The sequence below is a fragment of the Elgaria multicarinata genome, chromosome 4, assembly GCF_023053635.1.
Source record: "Elgaria multicarinata webbii isolate HBS135686 ecotype San Diego chromosome 4, rElgMul1.1.pri, whole genome shotgun sequence".
Taxonomy (NCBI): Eukaryota; Metazoa; Chordata; class Lepidosauria; order Squamata; family Anguidae; genus Elgaria; species Elgaria multicarinata.
Genome location: NC_086174.1, coordinates 22932745 through 22955462, shown reverse-complemented (window position 1 = coordinate 22955462; position 22718 = coordinate 22932745). Strand labels below are relative to the sequence as shown.

Genomic DNA, 22718 nt, shown 5'->3' with positions numbered 1-22718 from the left:
GTCTATGTAGACCAGTATTATAGACTCTGTCTCTTTGGCAGCAACCCTATAGACTCTCAGGCAGAGTGATATTTCCCATAACCTGATTCTTTTCAATAAGGTGGTAGAAACTGAACCTGGAAACTTCTGTAGGCAAATCATGTCTTCTACTGCTGAGCTATGGCCCTTCCCATAAATGCAGTCGTTTACCTTCTTGTAGGACATCAAGTCAGTAGGAAACTATTTTACGATGTGTGGAGAAGCCCCAAGTCCTTCCCACTAATTCCTCAAAATTCTCCCCTGGTGTCACTCCGTTTAACAGTTTCCCAGGAATACTATGCCAATCTCCTTAAACCAGGAGGTCACAATTTGCTCAGAGATCTTCATTAATACATTCCTCCCTTCAACACACCCACTTCCTTAGCGCACAGAATCTCTCACTTTGGAAGTTGTCTACATTAAGCCTTTGCCCTTTTCATCAAACTGCAAGAGGAGTAAGCTCTCCATGACAATGGATAGTAGCAAAAAGGTAAACACTAGCACACATGATTGCAGCCCCATAGTTTGACATTTCTTGTTGGAGGAGGAGCAGGGGATGAGAGATTCTCTATTTCTTGGCTGAGATCATCCCTGCTACTAACATACAAATCTAGGAACATCTGGAGTAGGATGGAAACTCTGTGAGATTGGCAGGAACCACGTCGCATGTCACATTAGACAGTACAGCAGTCTTCCCCAACCAGGGCAGTAGGGGAGAGTTCCTGCCAAAACGCTCCTCAGCTTTGGAAGATTCCCAAATTGAAGCTCCACGCAGGTGCAGAGCCCATAATGTGTGATGCACAGAGACCACAAAGAAGAACAGCATTTCATGTGGATAAGCAAACACAGGGACTGCCAGCAAAGCATGGAACCACATGGTCAGTTTAATGGTTCTGGGGAAAAGAGAACTGGAAGTAAGGCTGACCAAGCCCATCAATTTAACTGAGGGCCAATTAAAAACAAAGCAACCTGTACAAGGAGGCTTAACCTATATAAAAAAAAGGGGGTGATGAAGTTGTGGCCCTCCAGATGCTGTTGGACAACAACTTCCATCATCACTGACCATCAGCTGGGGCTGATGGGAGTTGGAGTCCATCATCTCAGAGCCACCCCTCCCCCGCCACCATTCATTGGCCAGCCTGGGGGAAAAAATTGGCCAGCCTGTGAATCCAGAAAGCTGCAGCAATGTGAAGATGTTGCATGGGAGTTAAGTGCCTTTTAAATGTTACACCTGCCGCATGAAGCACCAAGCGCTTTTTGGCAGGCTCCACTTGGCATCTGTCACATTTAGATCAGCTCCCATGTAATGCTGCTTTAGAGGGTGCCATTCTGGTGGGGTCAGCCCCAGAAAGAAGCAGCTCAGTCTCAGAAACAAGCTTCCAAGTTCCACTGTACTGTCCCTACTGTGAAGCAAGCAGCTGAAAAGCCAGGGTTATTCCAGAAAAGGGGGCAGATTAAAAAAAAAAAAACTACCCAAGGGAGGGGGGGTGGAATGAGGCAAAGAGAAGTTGCACATGGGAGCTCTGACCCCTTTGTATTGTAGCTGTTAGGCACACAAGAGCTGAACGTGTCTACAAACCGGGAGTAGTTTTCACATCTTCTCCTTGTGAACATTTCCCATTCCCTTCCTACCCTCACGGCAGGCAGCTGAAGCAGCCACATCTATCAGGGAGTGCAAAGTTCTGCTTAGCGAAGCTATCTGACAATTCCCTGTGTCAAAACATGATGTCAGGTTACAGAGGCTGAGAAAAGGAATGCCTATAGCATTCTTGGATGGAAGATATAGGCAGGTTTTAAGAAACCTGCTGCTCTTTATCTTCCACCTGGGAGAGGTAAACAGGATGTCTTCCATTATTTATTGTGCTATCCTTTATATCAAAACCCTTGAGATAGGTTTTGGGAGCAGATTTTGGCATTTTTGTGGGCAACAGTATCTAGGAGAAGACTTGCTGGTTACTGTCAGATTGTGATCCTTATGTTACTTATCTTGAACATTATCGCAGTCAATTGCACTTGACTGGTGTTTCATTATTACATGACGTTCTGAGCTACATTGTTTTGTAACGGCAGTTGGTCACATACAATAAAGTGCTTTGGTTTGACTTGAGGTTAAGAAAAGGAGACGAGAGGAAGAGATAAGTAAAAGAATAGGGATAAGATAGGCCAGGGCAAGAACTGTGCCCATAGCCTTAAGGGAATTGGCTCCTCTCACAGCTGCCACAGGCCATTCCAGCCCCTCGCCTAAAGAAAGAGGCTCCACAGCTGTTCCATTTGTCAGGGAATGAGTGGCACATGAAGAGACCCAGACAACCATGGCAGCCTCTCAAGCTATGAGGGGGGTCAACAGGACAGACAAAGATTCATCCATCGAAGACATCACCTCAAACATACGCAAAAACCTAATGGTACTCTCAAAAAGGCTTTGGCCTAGCCTTCCCCAAGAACGAGTAAGCACACAGCCTCAGCAATATCGCTCCAAACAAAGGCAGCGTCTCCAAGATGCATAGTCCCAGAGGCTGAGGCTAAAACAAGCCCGATAAGTAATATTCCATCCTGGGGACTCACAGCTTAATGATCTGGCTTCTTGTTCACTGCACCTATTAACTACACTTGTCACTGCCAGTCCCAAATCTGTTGAAGGCGTCTGCCTAGAAAGGGCCTAACGTAACGCTGTCTGTGAAGCACAACGGCAGAATGCCACAAGTCACTGGGTGAATTAAGAGTTTTATGGCACAGTGGGAACTAGGCCCATCAGGGAACTAGCCTGAATTGTGCTGGGGGACAGACCATGTTCACAGAATTTACCAGGCATGCTAATGACTCCTCACACACCTCAGAGTTCGCTCCTGAAGGGCATACTGACTCTAAAATGTGGGAGGTTTCCTCTTATATACCAGCCTTCCCCAACCTGGGACCTTTCCAGTTGTGTTGGATGACTACTCCCATCATCCCCAGGGAATGACAGGAGTTGTAGACCAACCTATCTGGAGTTATACCAGTTTGGGGAAGCCTGGTATATACTAACAGCATTCTCTGAGCACTGAACTTTATGGACTAATCTACACCAAGCAGGATATTGCACTATGAAAGCAGTATAAAAGCAGTATATAAAAGGCAGGAGCCACACAACTGCTTTATAGCAGTATTGAAGTGCGATGACAACTGTTGGGGGTCACTGACATATACCGCTTTCATAGTGCAATATCCTGCTTGGTGTACATTAGTATGTTGCCAAAGCCAGCATCAACCACACATGAGGAGATTATCAGCAGGCTTGGGAGAACCAAAGGGGGAAGAGATGACCCCGAAATAGCACAATCAGGGGTTGAGGCTGACTGAGGGCAGGGGGTGCTGTGGAACAGAAAACCAGGTCAAGAGATTGAAATACAGTACGCCAGAACAGGGCGTGGCTGAATGGTACACTGAGCAGTGCTCCACATTGCAACAGGTATGAGTCATAAAGGTTACATGGAACATAGGAAGCTGCTTTATATTGAGTCAGACCATTGGTAAATCTAGCCCAGTATTGTCAATGCTGACTGGCATTGGCTCTCCAAGATTCCACACAGGAGTTTTTCCAGCCCTATCTGGAGGTGTCAGGAATTGAACTTGGAACCTTCTGCATGCGAAATATGAGTTCTATCACATTGAGCCATAGCCCTTCCCAATACTTCTCCAAGCAAAAAGCTCCCTGCCAGGAAAAACAAGGCAATAACATCAATCTTAGAGAGAAAGGTTCAAGCCATAAGAACATAAGAGCCCTGCTGAATCAGACCAAGGATCCATCTAGTCCAGGACTCTGTTCACACAGTGGCCAATCAGCTGTTGACCAGGAACCCACAAGCAGGACACAGATGCCACAGCACCCGTCCAGTCCTCTCTCCGGTCCCCAAGGAGCTCTGGTTGCTAGAGACAATGTGAATGACTCCTTTACATCCCTCAGCCTTTCTTAGCCTGAGTAAGGAGTACAGATAGATGAACTACTGGTGCGACACAGTACTTACTTCCAAAAACAAGCAAAGGACGGAGGAGGAGGAACACTGTTACCAGCAGGCCATCTGTAAGTATCCATGAAGCACCCATGGCTTTTGCACCAGCTGCCAGATTAGATTGGGGAGAAATTCGCATTTGGAGATCTTTCAGTTGGAAGCGCCAGAACTCAATTTTGTGGCACGGCCCCAACTTCAAACCAGAGGATGACCTTATGTAACTGCTACTAGATAGGCTGCAGCCTTTCCCAACCAAGAGCTCCCAGGCACTGCTTGACTACAACTCCCATATTTCCCAGGTAGTATGGCCAATGGTTGTGGACTAGGGAAACTGTAGTCAAAAATCATTGGGGCGGGGGGGGAGAGAACACAGTTGGGAAGGGCTGTCAGAGTTATTGACCACAGGAAATTAGACTTTAGAAGTCCTGTACTGAGAGGTTGTGAGGTTCTGTAATTTCCTAGGGCACCTAGTTTAAGCTCCCACTTTTTCACAGCCTGCAGTTCTTTGGATGCATTTCTTAGCTCCTTCAACCATCTGGCTCTATTTTATTTTATTTAGTCCTTTATTACATCTTTCTATCTTGCACTTCCTCCAAGCAGCACAGGGTAACAAATGTAGGGATTTCTTGTTTTATTGTCACAACAACCCTGGGAGGTAGATTAGGCTGAGAGAAAAGAGAACAGTCCAAGGCCCCCATGTAAACCCTTTATAGCTAAGTGGGCAGTTGAACCTGGTTCTCTCCAATCTTGGGCTTACACTTGATCCACCATATTTAATTTAGCTGCACAACTGGTGTGTGTGTGTGTGTGTGGACATCCTTAAGCTTATGTTTAATAAATAGACATGCTAACCCCACCACCCACCCACCAAAAAGATAGCTTATAGCTTCTAAAACAAAATTAGCTTTAACAATACAATGTTAAATAATTTGTCCAACCAAAATAATAGATGGGAGGAGAAAATCAAAGGATTTTTAAAATTTAAAAACAGAAGATGAAAGCAAGGAAGAGAACTCAAGGTGCATTATGGTAATGAACCTTCCTTCTGAAAGAGACCTGAAGAGGTTAAGGATACAGCTGGCTGTTCTTTGTTCTTACTGGAAAATAACACAGCCTAAGAACAAAGATTTACCGTAGCTACGGAAAATCATCAGACGTTATCTGGGCTTTGTGTCTAAAGCAATCTAAATTTTACATCATAATAAGCCATGCAAAAGTATTATCTCCACAATAATGAGGACTAGAAACTTGGGTTGTTGTCTTTTTTAACATTATTTTACAAAGTTACATTCTCAGTAATTTGAACTCGATGCAGACTACCACACTCTGCACTCCTGTAGAATCACAACATTTACACACATATATTTGCTTGCCAAAACAACTGAAGCTCCTGCAAGCAACAGTAAGCAGCAGGAACAGCCCCCCTCCACCCCACATATCACTGAAATTAACTGTTCTGCCCCTGCTCTAAAACTCTTATTAGCAGATGAAGCGCTGAACAAGATTACCCTGCAGCATGTACAAGGCGGCAGGGGTGAGGGAAAGCAATTCTCTACTGCCATTTTTTTCTTTGGGGGACACAAGAAAATCAAAATGTTCAAGATTACCCCAAAAGATCTGGTGCTACGTAAGTAGAAGCAGTAGTAACATGCATTTATATAGCATTAAGAATAAATCTGTATTTAAAGTACTTTGCATACATTCTCTGTTATTCCTTGCAAGCATCCTCTAAAAATAAACTAAAGTTACCCTCCCCATTTTGTAGATGGAGGGGATGTCTTCCAGCTCTAAGCTTTTGGGTGTCCCTCCAAGTATTGCTGAACTACAATGGGCCTGTTCAGACAACACGCTAAGCCATGATTAGGCCACTAACCCTTTTGCAGCAAATGTTAGTGAGTGTCTTTAAACCGTGGCTTTGTAGCCATCATGGTTAGGAATGGTTCACACGATACGCTAAGCCATAAAGTTTAGCTCAAAATCCTTACCTCCATGGCTTAGCATGTCATCTGAACAGCTCCAATTCCTCATGAGCACCAGCCAGCATGGCCAATGGTCAGGGGTGATGGGAGCTGAAGTCTAACAATATCTGGATGGCCACACATTCCCCACCTCTGCTATAAACTATAGCTACCCTATATTCTCAAATATGGGGCAAAATCTTGTTAAGGCAAGGGAGAGCAACTTGCGTCCCTCCTGATGTTGCTGGACTGCAATTCCCATCAACCCTTGTCAGCACAGCCAATGGTGAAGGATAACAGGAGTTGCAGTTCAATATATGAAGGACCCACAAATTGTCCACCTCTGTGTCAAGGAGAAAAGACAACACATTCATGGGAAATACTAACCTTGTGCTGCACTAACCCTTCTGTTGCTACTATCAGGAACATCCAGTGCAGCAGCAAATACATTTCCTTAAGAGCATCCTTTTAATTTAGGTAGCTGTTGGCAACAGAGCAGGATGGGCACCAGTCCAAAACAGATGGGATCCAGCTAGCCAAGCCTCCAATCCTTTGCATCGTGGCTAGCCCCTCTTAGTTGTTAAAAAGAAGGAAGGAAGGAAGGAAAGAAGGGAGTTCAACACTCTAGTGCAGGGCTGACCAACTTGCATTTTCTAGACAATGGTCTGCAGATCCTTTTATTTTGCTGCAATTTCTAGACCATGGTCTGCAGATCATTTTATTTTGCTGCATCTTTGGCCAGACTTTAAAGTCACTGCTTTCAAGTAATAGGACCTTTGCAACTATGAATCCTAAGTGTCTGGTCACACCCGGAGCAGTATAAACAAGAGCCAAAGACATGTAGCATTACAGCATGGAATATCTTTTTCTCCAAACTTCTGAGAACAGTTTTCTCCTTTTCTTGAAAAGTGAAACCATGAGCAAACATTTTTATTACTAAACTTTTGATTCTGCACAATTCTAGGCTGCATCAACAGCAAGATAGGGTTCAGAGCATGAGAACACCCACTCTATTCTGCATTTAGTCAGACCTCACCTGGAGGGAGTACTGTGTCCAGTTTAAAAAAACGATATTAACAAATTGGAAAATGTCCAGAGCAGGGCAGCAAAGATGGTGAGGGACCTGGAGACCAAGTCTGATGAGGAAAGGCTGAATATTTAGCCTGGTGAGAGATGATGAAAAAGTGGAAAAAAACAGCCACCTTCAAATAGTTGAACCACTGTCACTATAGACGATGGAGCTAATTTGTTTTCTGGTGCTCTAAGCAGAGTAGGACCCAAACCAACAAGTACAAATAACAAGAATGTGGATTTCGGCTTACTATTAGGAAGAACTTACAGTATGAGCTACCTAACAGTGGAACAGACTGCCTCAGAAGATGGTAGACTGTTCTTTGTTTGAGATCTTTAAATAGAGACTGGGTTGCCAGCTACCAGGGATTCTCTATCAGTGGATTCCCTACATCAGCGGGGGAGTTGGAGTAGATATAGGGTGGATAGTAAGAAGGTCTCTGGGTGTTTCGGACTTCAATTCCTAGTTTTTCTGACCATTGGCTCTTCTGGCAGGGGCTTCTGGGAAATGAGCTCCCAATCATTTGGTGTTCTACCTTCTGCCCACTCATGGACTAGAGGATGTTTCTTCCAACTCTATGATTAAAATTTGGTAGATCCAAAAACTGAATTGAATTTGGCAGTGGTCAGCCAGTTGGCTATTCCACATTCCAGTGTTTGCTTGTTTTTAAAAATAGATAGTTGAATTAGTCAATTCCACCCTCTCATCTCCTTATCTTAGGGCTGCCTCTGACATTTTGATTTCCCTATGTAAAAATCAGTGTAACATAGGAAAGTTCATAAAAGTCACAAAAGTAGGGAAACATGCATGATGCTTGTACATAAATTTTGTTTGCACATGCAAACATGACAAAAAAATAAACCTTAATCACAGCTTTAATGCATTTTCCTACAGAGAAGTGCCTTCTAGGTTAAGTATACCATTATGATCTGAAGCAGCCCCGACATTGGGGGAGTTAAATGTGAACAGAACTCAAACCACAGCAGGATGGTCTGTGGACTGGAAAAAATATTAAGCTACATTTGTTTTTCTCTCAGCAGGAAAGCTTAAGCTGTTAGCATTTCACGGAAGTGAAATGGGGCTTGCAAAGAAAACTTCATTTGAACATTTGCTGCTACAGAATTAGGAGCAGGGGCTGCTGGTTCTAGGGTTGGGGGGTTGTTTGTGTTTTAAGTGTACATCTCAGCAGACTGGCCCATGGCCTCTGAACACATCAACCAGAAGACAGCTTCAGTACTTCTACTCCTGGCCCCATCTTAGCTAGAAAATTCCAAGGTAAACAGTCCATGCTGGCCGAAATTACTGGAAGTCTGGCGGGCCTTCATTCTGCTGTGCAACAAACCCTTAACCCCCTTTACTACAGAAGGATGTACCACCCTGCCCTAACCTGGTGTCCTCCAGATGTGCTGGACTGCAACTCCCAACATTCCTAGCCAGCATGGCTAATGGCCATGCTAGCTGGGAACAGCATAATTGCAGTTCAATATATCTGGAGGTTTTGGGAAAGGCTTGTAAGCACAGTATCAATTTAGAGCTTTTACTTTATAAACGCAGCATGGTTCCAGACCTCATCATTGCAGGGACAGTTGTTAAAAGTGAAAACATGGCTTTTTAACAAAGCCTTTAATGGTTAAATTCACTAAGATGGCACATTGTTTTAATTGCTTTTACTGCCTTTAAATTATATGTTATTCTAAATTGGTTCATGGTTTAATTTGGTTTTAGCTGTGTATATTTATTGTTTTATACTGTATGCTTTTATCTGTACACCACCCTGCCATCTTAATGATATAGGGCAGGATACAAATGTTTTAAATAAATAAATAAAAGCATGCGCAGACAACTCCTGGTAAAGACCTTAAGAGATCAGAATTCTAACTTCAGCATCCTGAAGGTAGAGATCCTACCTTCAGCAACTGAGTTTCTTGTAAGCCCTTTCCCCCACCACACCAGTTACTACTACACACACACACATATATATATATATGTATATGAAGAGCGAGAGAGAGAGAAATCATATTTGGGCTCTTCCAGATATAGCTTCAAACATCATTTCCCCCTTTTTTACATAGGTCCCTTTCGCTATGCAAAGGTTCAGAAATAGGTTCAGAAATAGCACCTGTTTACGACAAACTAGCATCTAGACCCACCTTCCCCAACCAGGAGCACTCCAAATGTGTTTGATTACAACTCCCATCATCCCCTAGCCAGCATGCCCATCAGTTGCCCAACACATCTGGAAGGAGCCGAGTCGGAGAAGGCTGGTCTAGATTTCTGCCCCTTTGCGCTTTTTATCTCTCTGGATCTAGAGCGAGGGATACCAGCCACACTACACAGGTGCTCATGCCCCACCAGCCTCAACTTCACCAAAGCTTGTATGCAACTAGGGTTCCCAGCTCAGAAGCCTCCCCCATACCTAGACTTTCTACTTTCTCTCTCTACCTTCCACACTTCCGTGCTGCCTGTTGCCAAGCTGCTGTCTTCCGTTGCTATGTGATTTTGTTTGCCAGAACGCTACTGGCTAAAAGTGTTTCCATGGCACGTTGTGTGCTGTCATCCCATAGGTGAGTTTGGGGAAGCAGGTAGAGCCCAAGTGAACTCATTGAATGGACATGGTGAGATGAGCCCAGGAAAGACAGAGCCCCACCACCAACACAGAACGGTACATGACCCTCAGCTCACACAATGCTAACCTATGGTGACCATATGAAAAGGAGGACAGGGCTCCTGTATCTTTAACAGTTGCATAGAGAAGAAAATTTCAGGTCTTGTATCACATCTCTAAGTCCAAAAGGGAGCGATCCGCCCCCCAGCTACATCCAAGCAGACACAGAAACACAGCAGACGGCAGGGATTGCCCTTCCTGAGTAATCTAGGCCCCGATCTTCCCTAGCTGCTTATCTCAGTTCACTCATTCCTCGGCAGGCCCAACATCTATTGGGTCCTTCTTCAAACCCACCCCATCTGTACAAAGGCTGAAGCACAGGGACAGAGCAAGTGTGCGATGCTTACATGAGACAGCAGGTTCAATTCCTACCTCCTCCAGTTAAAGGTATCGCTGTTGCATGGTGAAGCAAGATAGTTTTTCTGGGCCCGTCTCCGCTGTTCCAACCTCAAAGCCATTCAGTCCAAAGCCTTAGATCAGCCATCAACATGCCACCCCCCATCATTCCCACCCAGCATGGCACTTCAGACCTTGTGGAGAAGATGGAGTGATTTTGAAGAAGGACCATGACCATGCTGGCTGGCAATCAGGGCCGGCGTCATGGGTAGGCATGGCTGGGCACCTGCAGAGGGCCCACACCACAGCAGGGCCCCACTGGAGCATCTCCTGCTTTTCACCATTGCAATCAGCTTGTTTGACAGCCTCTCGCTAGAGCCCAGGCATCGGTGGTGGGAAGGAGGAGGAGGAGGAGGAGCAGAAGATGCCACTGCCTACATGGTTCACTGATTCGCTGCCTGCCAAGCAAGTGAGTGGCAGCAAAGGTGAGAAGAAGAACAAGGAGCAATAGCAGCTAGTAAACGCACCGAGGGAAGTGAGGGTGTCTCGTCCAGGGGCCCTCAAAAACCTGGATCTGACACTGCTGGGAATGATGGGACTTGCAGTCCAACACATCCGGAGGTGTCCTTGTTAGGGAAAGGTGCCTTAGGTTTTGCCATTAGTCATACAACCAAGCTCTGAAAAGGTAGCACAAGTTCAGGAATCGGCTCCATAGTAAGGGATTTGGGGTGGGGGTGGGGGGAGAGGAATAAAAGCCTCCACCAATCCGATCATAACCTTTTCTCCAAAAGATCAAGAGTCATGCTGCTCAGCACAGAAAGCCATAAACTTCTAGTCTTTTTCAATCAATCATCTAAAATGCAGGTCTGGATGCAGAATACAGGCAGAGCGCAATAGGGATTATGGGCAGGGACACTTCTAACGTTTTGAGCAAGGTTTCTTAAAATGTGAGGCAAGAAGAGATCCTGAGCACCCCTGCAACAAACTGCCTCCTTTCCTGCCCTGTGCTAATCTGAAAGCCCCAATGCACAAATCTAAGAATTAGAGATATTCACATTGTGGTAGAACTGTGGTGTGTGTGTTTTTTTAAATGATAATTGGCAAGATCCCCTTTTCAAACACACTCATGCACAGATTAATCAGATTCATATTTACTCTCTTGGTGTGCTCTTAAAAACCAGACTACGGGATATGAGGGTTATGTCTACAGCTGAAGGTGATGTATATGTACTCCTAAAAGACTACGGTATCCCTCCACTGCAGCACTTGGTGAGGGGGTGGGGGGGACGCAGTATAAGTGATGCTGGTTTTTGGAACAAGAAGAGGAAGAATAGTTTCCTTAATATAGCTGCCCATTGGACTCTCCATACAGAGGTCTATAATAATGTGTGACCTGGACAAGTTATTACAAGAGTTTCATTTCTTACAAGCTGCCAAAGAAGGAACCAATGAGCAAAAGCCAGTGTGGTGTAGTGGCTAGAGTGTTGGACTAGGAGTCGGGAGATCTGGGTTCTAGTCTCCACTCGGCCATGGAAACCCCTTTGGGTGACTTTGGGCCAGTCACAGACTCTCAGCCCAGCCTACCTCACAGGGTTGTTGTTGTGAGGGTAAAAATGGAGAGGAGGAGGAGGATTATGTATGCCGCCTTGGGTTCCATGGAGGGGAAAAGGTGCGATATAAAAATGCAATGCAAAAGAGAGGATCTTATGTCTGGGAGGGACCTTAGCTCAGTGGGAGAGCACATGTTTTGGATGTAGAATGTACCAAGTTCAATCACCGGCATCTACAGCTAAAAAAACGGGGTAACAGGTGAAGAAAAAGTGTTGCTGTTGGTCAAAAGAAGAGGCATGCTGGATCAGACCAAGGGCCTGATCAAGTCCAGCATTGTTTTTTTTACAGTGGCCAACTAGATGCCTGGGTGGGAAAGCCCAAAAGCAGGACATGAGTGCAGCAACACCTTCTAGCTTGTTTTCCAGCAACTGGTATGCAGAGGTAATGCTGCCCCTGATATCAGTGGTAATATATAGCTATCATGACTAGTAGCCATTGACTAGTAGTCGGAGCAGTCAATAGTGGGAAAGAGGGACAAATAAGGCGACAAGGCAAAGTCTTACGTAACTACAACGGAGGAGCTGGAATGCCCTCTTCTGATGTCAGTCGACAGGGGAAGGAAACTTAGGAAAAGATAAGGTAAAGGGAGTGGAAGATGGGGTGAGAGGAAAGAATGGGGGTGATCAGGATTGGCTTCAACTGTGGCCTTGGGCATTTGGCCTATAAAGTAATGCACACGGCTACAATGATGTGTGGTTCGGGCTAGGTTTTGCCTAGCCCAGCCTTCCTCAACCTGGGGCGCTCCAGATGTGTTGGACTACAACTCCCAGAAAGCCCCAGCCAGCTCTGCTGGCTGGGGCATTCTGGGAGATGCAGTCCAACACATCTGGAGCGCCCCAGGTTGAGGAAGGCTGGCCTAGCCCAATACCAAACAAGGGAAATGTTAAGACATACACACAATATGATGCTAGCCTGAAGGTCACACCAGCATTAAAAGACCTTCTCCTCAAATGCAAGGGGATTAAGAACAACAGCTATCCCAATTCTGCGAGCAGACAACTCAGAATTTTAAAAGCGGAGTGTAAATTATGGGATAAAGAACTCTAGGGGAGGGACCATACCTCAGTGGTAGAGCAAGCAGAAGGTCTCGGATTCGATCCCTGGCATCTCCAAGTAGGGCTAGGAAAGAACACTGCTGGGCACACCGGAGAGCTGCTTCCAGTCAGTGTTGGACGAGATGGACCAAGGGCCCAACTCGGTATAAGGCAGCTTTCTACGTTCCAATGACGGACAGAGCTAAACAGAGTATTGCGGCAAAGAGCTTTCAACTCACCAGGCAGCTTTAGGCAAAACAGTCTCCTCAGCTTTGAAGCACCCCACCTGCAATATGAGGATTACAACAATCCCGCTGGCATTGGCAGGGGGCTAGACTAGATGACCTTTTGAGTTCCCTACCAACTCATAAGAACATAAGAAGTGCCCTGATGCTGGATCAGACCAAGGGTCCATCTAGTCCAGCACTCTGTTCACACAGTGGCCAACCAGCTATCGACCAGGGACCCACAAAGTAGGACATGGAGCAACAGCACCCTTCCACCCATGTTCCCCAGCAACTGGTGTACACAGGCTTACTATCTCTGATACCGGAGGTTGCACTTAGCCACCAGGAGTAGTAGCTAAGGTATCCATAGGACTCAGTGGTTCTAGGGCTGCTGGAAGGACTACTGATATAACAAATGCATTCAAGAGGTTTGACACCCTAACGTTATTATTAAAGGAAAGCCACACAGGTAGCAATCCAAGACCTTCTAGTGTCTTGGGGTGGGGAAGAAGTTGTGTATTGTCAGTGTGGTCAGCAACCCCCTTCCCTTACTGATGCTGTGGCTGCTGGGAAGAAAGTAATGAGTTAAGCCAGCAGAGGAGCTGGTCGGAGGCAGAGAGAGAGAGAGAGAGAGAGAAGGAATAGTCTGTTCAGCCAAGTGTTTCAATTCCCCATGTCCTCCCTGCCCCCTTCCAAAACAGCACCAAAGCAAGAGACAGCTGCAGCTTATAAGGAATGTGAGGGGCCCAGCCAGGGAATCCGGGGAGGGAAACCAGGCCTTATATGGCCACGGAGGCAGAATCAAATTTTTATCAATGAGCCCAAGCGCAGAGACGCCCAAGGAGAGATAACGGAAAAGCAGACCTGCTCAGCGAGGGCACGAGAGGAAGGCAAACAGCACCTGTCATCCTGCCCCGCAACCCACCCTCAAACCAGCACGGGAGCCCTCCGCACTGCTGGCGGCAACACACCACACAGGCTGGCTTCCACTTCGGCAGATGTCCAGCACAGTTGACAAGGCGCAACTACTCAAGTCCTAGGGAAAGGGGGTGGGGGGGGGCGGGGGAAGAGGGAAAGACAACTACCCAGTGGGAGTCATGCTATATGAATCCTGACAACCCAAGCAGGCACAGCCTTTCCCCTTGCCAAAACCTTCGTTTATCCAAACCGGATAAAATACCCGTATATCCACACCAAAGGCTTTGACGTAGAGAGACAGCCGATGCTCAATGCTGGCACCCAAAGTCAACTCCAACAGAATTGCCTTGCCAAACAATCTGCTTCATTCAGCAAGGTGTAAAAGGCAATGGACTCTTCCTGTTATATTTGTCCCTAGCATCTGATATTAAGATATTGTGCCCCTGAACGTTGAGGTTCCATTTAGCAACCATGGCCAATAGTCTCGGTTAGATCTAACCTTCATCTTTTGCTTTCTTTTTAACCCATCTAAGCGGGATGCCATCTTGTGGCAGCTGAGTTCCAGGAGCTAATTATAAGGTCCACAGAAAGCAGACGCCCAACCCTAATGCCCCCACCACCACCACTGAGATCACATGCTACATTCACCCCCAAATGCCCATGCCTTTTGTTTATAATGCAGGGGTGGGCAACTTGAGGCACACTAGATGTTTTAGCCTATAACTCCCACTATCCATCACCAATGGCTATGCCGGCTAGAGCTGATGGGAGTTGTAGTACAAGATTTCTGGAGGGCCACAAATTGCCCACCTCTGTCATCAAACTAAGCTCCCAGGATGGATAGTGTTAGGGCATAAAAGACCAGTTCTCAAAGGGCTATTACAATACATATTTTACGAGCAAAATCTTGGCGAGCAATTCAGATGCCATCAATTGATCAATGAAAAAAGAAGGGATGGACTACTGTGGTTATGAATAACATTAACAGATATAAACCACTCTGGCATGAACAGGTGAACTCGGTTCAAACGTTTTTAAAAAATTGGATTCCATTTTTTAGCTATTGGAACAGGTCTGATAGATTAGTGACTTTGTTGTGTGTTAGATTATATATTGGAATATCAATAATAATGACAACAATCATCATCAGTGCTTCGGGAATTAACTTTATTAGCTCAGGACTATGTAGGAGGATCCAGGACAGAAATAGGCAACCTAGTGCCCTCCAGGAGTTTTGGACTACAACTGACATCCGCCCCAGCCAACAAGGTGAGGTCTTATGGGAGTTGTAGTCCAAGCATCTGGAGGGGTCCAGGCCACCTATCCAGGTCACCTATCCCTAATCTAGGAAGACTCCCGCAACACTGCTGCAGTCCCCTGGCTGTGCACAGCAGCAAAAGAGCCAATGCCGCTCCCCATTCGAATTGTGCCACCCAGGGGCTCAGGGCTTCCAAGCTTTGCAATTTAAAGCATATGTAGAACTCTTCTACAGTATACAACGCACAACCTGTTAGAAGACAAAGATGTCAGCACCAAGCTGGCACCTTCCCCAGAGACCTTCAGGAACCATTCCAACAAGCCCAGCACAGGGAGAAAACAGGGAGTGGAAGGAGATTTTACCTTTGTTTCCCCGCTGCTGTCCGACTCAGACACCTGATACGTGAGATCCGTCTCCTCAAAGCCCGTAGCGCTCATACGCTGATCAGTGGTTGGGTCTGACCGAGGAGGGGAGTCAGGAGAGTTCAAGCATGTCTGAATCAGCGCTTTCCCCGTCTCACTGGTGATCATGGGCTGCAGCTTCCGCGTGGCAAACGTGTAGACGTGGCCCGTCTCGCTGGCCACAAGCAACAACACTTGAGTGCCCGTTAGGGTGGAAAGTTCGTAGGCCTGCAGGGCAGAGAGAGAAAGAGAGGCAGCAATTAGGGACAGCTCTTTGCCAGATCCTGCTACCAAGGAGAGGGAGCACAGCTGGACGAAGCTCAGGCCATTCAACAATGTTTTAGTGCAACACCTTTATCTCTTTGGTTTATGCACCTTTATCTCTTTGGTTTCATTCTAAGCCTGCCTCCTAAAAAAGCACCATTAAAAAAAACCAAACCAGGATCCAATGCTACCATTCACGTGGCCCTGGCCACATTACTGCCTTCTCACTGATTTCCCGAAACCGCAAGCTGTCTGAAGTGGTTTTCCAATGGGTGCGAGCCACAGCACGAGATCATGAATAAAACAGCAGCGTAACTAATAAAACATAGATTAAAAGCCACTTGAAACAGGCCTTTTTCATCCTTAAAAACTGCAGCTGAGGAAGCCAACCACACATCCCCTGGGAGGGGATTCCATACGTCAGGGGCAACTACAGAGAAAGCCCTGTCCCTAGTGCCCACCACTTTTAACATGCTCCCCAACAGTTGCTGAGGAACACAGGCGGGAGGGTGCTATTGCACTTGTGTCCTGCTTGTGGGTTCCTGGTCAACAGTTGGTTGGCCACTGTCAGAGCAAAATGTTGGACTGGATGGACGCTTGGTCTGATCCAGCACAGCTCCTCTTACGTAAAGGTGGGCCGGTGAGTAGGGCTTCCGACCCTGATCTTACATCATATCGTTAAACAACCGGTAGCCAGAAACTCTCTGCTGATCAACTGCTACCAGAAGAACCTAAAGTAGCCCAACATTATCCCCTCACTGGCAGAAATTCTTTAAGGTTTCAGGCCAAGATCTTTTCCTGTCCTGCTTCCTGAAAGCCTTTAACCAGAGATCCCAGGGACTGAATCTGGATTTTTGGATTTTGAATTTTATTTATTTTTATTTATTTATTTATTTATTTATTCCATTTTTATACTGTCCAATAGCCGAGGCTCTCTGGGCAGTTTGCATTTAAAACCATAGACAAAAAGTCAAGATTTAAAACTTTTTAAAAAATACCATATAAAACCAGAATAAGTTATAGTCCGAGTGAATACAAAAGCAGGCGCTTTTACCAGAGCTTCCAGCATATCTTATCCATTTCTGTACCAAGTTAAAACATACATCTAGCACCAATAAAATCTAGGAAGAGCATTGGGCCATGCACGCAGTCTACTTCTCCAGATCAGGCATCACAAAGCTCAGCCTTCCCCAACCTGGTGTCCCCCAGGTGTGTTGGGACTAAAACCTCAATCACCTTTGGCCGGCATGACCACGACCATTCTGGGTGGCCATGCTGGCTAGGGTTGACGGGAGTTGGGCCAGGATGGCTGCCAGTGTGTTTCTGAGCCCAATTCAAAGTGCTGTTTTTGACATTGAAGGCTCTAAACAATTTGGGACCAAGTTACTTGAAGGACCGCCTTCACCCATATCAGCCTGCCCACACTTTAAGATCAGAAAGAGAGGGCCTCCTCATTTGCCCACCTGTGAGAGAAATTAGGCCCGTGATCACACGGGAGAGGACGTTCTCTGCAGTGGCCCCACACTTTTGGAACAAACTCCCATTAGAGGTCCGCCATGCACAATCCTTGCAGGTTTTTAAGGCCTTGAAAACATTTTATTTTACCGTGGCCTTCTCATGATATGAGTACTGTTATTGCTGCTATTGCCATTGATGTTTTAGCTGATTTCCTTGTTTTTAATTGCTATTTTATTGTGCTTATGTTTTTATTGCTTTTAGTATTTTAACTATTTTTATGTGTTTTATTGTTGTAAGCCACCTTTGTGAGGGCTTCTGCCCTGAAAGGTGGCCAAGAAATGCTTTAAATAAATAAATAAGTAAATAAATAAACTGCCCATGCTGGCTAGGAGTGCTGGAAGCACAAGAAAGGAAGGAGTCCTACAAGAATTTCGAGCATCCCAGAGGGCACTGGGTTGAGGAAGTCTTACAGGTCGATAGTCTTACAGGTTATGCTCCTTTCTCCTACTTCAATCACAATCATTTCTTAATGCAATGAAGAATTCTGGGAAACGGGAAGAGACATGAAGGAGACAGCATCGTATTCACTCTGCAACATGGGGTGAGGGGGGAGAGAGGGAAAGCGTAAAAATAGAGAGCATGTAACATCGAAGACAGAGTGACGATTGGGCAATCTGATAATTAGGTTACTGAGGAGAGGATAACCGAGGACACAGGAGAAGAGAAGGGCGACAGCCTGAAGATAAGCAGCGCCCGGCCTTCATGAGCTGGAAGCGTAGCCTCCAAGTCTGAAAGCTTTCAATTTGGCTAAGGGAAGTATAAATAAATCCATCTTTCCGCATCTGCAACATGCCACACACTTTATCAGCCATCTGGCAAATGTGTTGCTCCCTCTTTATCTACAGGGCTCATTGCACCCTCCAACCGCATCGCTTTGGCTCCGCTAACACAACCAACTCCTTCGAGAGCTGGCCGGCCTCCTGCCTCACCATCTAGCCCTGCAAAACACAAATCCAGTATTCTTGCATACCCCTAACGTGGGGGAGGAGGAGTGTGTGGGGGGTGGGTGGGCGCTTTCCACTTAAGTGGCCACATAGCAAGCACTGGAGATGTGAGATGAGCCAGTGTGGCGTAGTGGCTAGAGTGTTGGACTGGGAGTTGAGAGATCCGGGTTCTAGTCCCCCCTCAACCATGGAAGCCCACTGGGTGACTTTGGGCCAGTCACAGACTCTGAGCCTAGGCTACCTCACAGGGTTCTTGTCGTGAGAATAAAATGGAGCGGAGGATTATGGGTTCTTTAAGGAGGAAAAAAGGATGGATATAAATGAAATAAATAAATAGCAGTTAACAAATAATCATTTCCTGTGCTTGCTGGAAATTATGAAAGCTGTTGTCCCAACACATATGGAGGGCATCAGGTTGGGGAAGGCTGCTCCATAGCATCCAGGATTCAGCACTCTCTTGGAGCTGCACACTTTATCACTTAATAATAATAATAATAAATTTATTTCTTACCCGCCTCTCCACTTTGATCGAGGCGGGGAACAACAGCAAGCGATAAAATACATAAAACTAAATTAAAACATAATATACATTGTTAAAAACATCCTAAAAACATTTTAAAGACATCCTAAAATTCCACTGGATAGGCCTGCTGGAAGAGATCAATCTTTATAGCTTTCTTGAATGCTAGTAGACTGTCAAGTTGACGAGTCTCCTCCGGCAGGCCATTCCACAGTCTGGGAGCAGCAGAAGAGAAGGTCCTCTGGGTAACAGTTGTTAATCTAGTTTTTGCTAGCTGAAGTAGATTCTTCCCAGAGGACTTGAGTGTGCAGGGCAGATTAAGTGCCGGATTTCCCCCAGAACTGCCCCTGCTGGATCAAACCAACAGTTCTTCTAGTCCAACATCCCAACCCAACATTTCTGGGAAGCTCACCCTGCATGGCACGAAAACATTAGCCTTCCCTAGCTGCCACTTATGTATGGAGTATTATTTTGGAAGAAAAGCTAACCAAATGGCTTAGGGATGCTAGAAGTCAACAAGACACAAATAGGTTAGGAGAAATATGCTATAGCTTTGTCACCTTTATTAATTTCGGTACTGTAAGAAAATGGCCAGGTATTCACGGTCAGTTGTCGAGAGAGACTTTCAGGTCAGCCTTTTCCAACCTGGCAGTCTCCAGATGCTTTGGACTACAACTCCCAGCATTCTTGATCACTGGCTGTGATAGCTGGGGCTGATGGGAGTTGAAATCCAAATCGTCTGGAGGGCATCATGTTGAGGAAGGCTGCTTTCAATGAACCCACTGCTTATTGTATGAATTGTACTCAGTATGTGCCATGTTCGTCTATCAATGAACGTACCCTCGTCAAATTTCCTGATGAGATATCCAGCTTTTCTTTGCTACTGAGTTGTTACTGAACGACTTGTATTTTTTGAAAATTCATTTTTTAAAAATTGGGATTTCATTTAGCAATCATAGTTAATCGCTGCTAGAAGACAGGTCCTCTATAGATTTGTTTAAGCCTTTTTTGAAGTCACAAATTCTTATATTTGGAAGGGAACTCGAAGCTTATCTAGTCCAGCCCGCTGCAAGAAATCCACTGCCGTGCCACGGTATTCATAATAGGTGGCCATCCTTCAAATCCTCTAATGAAGGAGCATCTGTTCCACTATTGGACAGCTGGTACTGTAAGTTCTTCCTAATATTTAGTCAAAATTTCCTTTCTTTTTATGTGTATCTGTTGATTCGGGTCCCAACCTCTGGAGCAAAAGAAAATAAATTTGCTCCGTCATCTATGCAACAACCCTTTAAACATTTGAAAATGGCAATCCTATTGCCTGTCTCTCTTCTGAAGGCTAACCATACAGACTCCTTCCACCTTTCCTTCTAGGACATGGTCCTCACTATCACTGCCACCCGCTCCCAGACATAGAATTTTGCATATTGAAATTGCTACACCAAAGAAGTGGCAGCATTTTTCAACTGCACTTTTTGGAATAAAATTTAAGATACCACCAAAATGTAATACAGATGCAATATTTTTCTTCACACATTTCAACATTAAAGAGGCTTAAATTCCAGGGCAGAAGCTTCCAATAGCATTAACCTCCCATGCAGATATGGGTACAAGTTAAATCAGTTCCAACCAACAGGAGTTGCCTACCGACATCTGTAGACAAGAAACTGCACTGGGGGTTTTCTTCTCTCCCTCAAGCACAGTCACAGTACCGACAGAGACGTCAATAGCTTAAGAACCCAGCAGCAACTAACGCAAGCGTCTCAGTTACCTTTGGAGAGCAGGAACCTCCTCTGGTGGAGCACAGGGGAAATCCCCTAACTTGGCATAATTCACCCACATTTGAGAAAATCATCAAAGGCAGCAGTAGGAAGATAGTTTTGCAAATTTGGGGTTGGTCTGAATGACCTTTCAGGAATCCCTTATTGCAAAGAGATTCCAGATCCTTTCCAATTCTTAAGATTTCTGTAAGCTATCAATGTAAGTGCCCCTATGGCAAGATCTCTTAAGACGAATGCAGTTGATGGCTGGTAAACTGTAGGTGATTGTGCTTGAATGGGATGTCATTTTGCCCGGCTAGGCCAAGAGAAAAGGGATACCTTGCCGTTTTCTTTCAGCCAGTCTGTGCTGGAACAGGATCTGAAAGGGAGGCAGAGAGCTGACTTGGCTCAATGCATGAACATAAGCAGTGCCATGCTGGATCAGACCAAGGGTCCATCTAGTCCAGCACTCTGTTCACAGTGGCCAACCAGCCATCGGCCAGGGACCAACAAAGCAGGACATGATGCAACAGCACCCTCCCACCCATGTTCCCCAGCAACAGGTGCACACAGACTTATTGCCTCAAATACTGGAGATAGCACACAACCATCAGGGCTAGTAGCCATTGATAGCCTTCGCCTCCAGGAATTTATCCAACCCTCTTTTAAAGCCATCCAGATTGGCGGTCATCCCTACATCTTGTGGTAGTGAGTTCCATAATTCAACTATGCGCGATGTGAAGAAGTCCTTCCTTTTATTTGTCCTGGATCTCCCACCAATCAGCTTCATGGGATGACCCCATTGGGTTCTAGTATTTTGAGAGAGGGAGAAAAATGTCTCCCTATCCACATTCTCCACACCATGCATAATTTTGTACACTTCTATCATGTCTCCCCTGAGCCTCCTTTTTCACAGCTAAACAATCCCAGGTGATGTAACCTTCCCTCCTTGGGGAGATGCTCCAGCCCCTTAATCATTTTAGTTGCCCTTTTCTGCACTTTTTCCAGCTCTATAATATCCTTTTTTAGGTGTGGTGACCAGAACTGTACAGAGTGGTCGCACCATAGATTCGTATAAGGGCAGAAATTCTATGGCACTATTTGTTGTTGTTTATTCGTTCAGTCGTTTCCAACTCTTCGTGACTTCATGGACCAGCCCACGCCAGAGCTGGCACTATAGGCTGCCCTAAAAAAATGATGAGAAATAGCAAGCTGTTGGGCTGTTGATGAGTGCGAGTGTAAATAAATCTTATATCACAGAAACACCATATCGCTAGTGACCACCTTAAACTGAATCTGGGTAAGCACTGGAATTCCGAACCTTCTCACTGCTTGGAAGTAGAGTGCATAACAATGGTTGTGTAAAGACCATGAAGGTATAACCTGACTTTGCAAGTTATTTATGTGACTGAATGTATGTATGAACACACACATACCTCACTCATTTCCATTAATTTTCACATTCAAGTTTTAATCAAACGCCTGTGATAGTTTTTTCTTCCACTGAATAGTCTCATTAAGGAGTTAATTAGTGGACTGTACGAAAAGACTGAGGACAGTGTCTACATCCAGAACTTCAGATGGATTTGTTCAAACTGCTGTGAGGGTGTGCTTTACTGAAATTCTAGCTACCATGTTTTATCTCAAGGTTATGGACAGATAGGTAGATTGGGGGTTCCATAGCAAAGAGGCAACTTTGTTTGTGAAAAAGCCATAAACTTTACATGCAGAAGGTCCTGTATTTAATCCCTGGAATCCCCAAGTAAGAATAATCAAGTATCAGGGGATGGGAAATTCATTGCACCCTTAGTAAATTTAAGGATGGGACACACACTAGGCCATAGTTAGGCTGCTAACCTTTTTGCAGCAAATGGTTAGTGAGCATGTTTAAACCATGGTTATGTAGCCACCATGGTCAGGAATGGTTCACACAAACGCTAAGCCATAATGTTTAGCTCAAGTACTTAACCACTGTGGCTTAGCGTATCTTCTGAACAGGGTCAATATTGTGTGAGCAGACTTTCTCTCATGCAACAAAACTTCCTCTGCCATGCCTTGGACCCTTCCCCAAAATCTGCTCTAGAGGGTCTCCTCTGGGTAATCACCCCTTCCTCGGGCCACTTATGGAAGCCTTCTGCTGGTGGAGGAACACTAATTGGATTTCACCCTAGGTGCTTTATAAGATGATGATGATGATGATGATGATGATGATGAGAATGATAGACCAA

General features: G+C 45.5%; 1 protein-coding gene across 2 annotated transcripts in view; it reads right to left on the bottom strand.

Moving 5' to 3' along the window:
* The window catches only part of SRF (serum response factor), a 77806-nt gene that overhangs the window by 41056 nt on the left and 14032 nt on the right, over positions 1 to 22718 (bottom strand). For both annotated transcript variants that reach the window (XM_063125547.1, XM_063125548.1), the window contains exon 2: positions 15449 to 15715. In XM_063125547.1, the coding sequence (XP_062981617.1) occupies positions 15449 to 15715 (267 nt within the window). The remainder of the gene's footprint in view (positions 1 to 15448; positions 15716 to 22718) is intronic.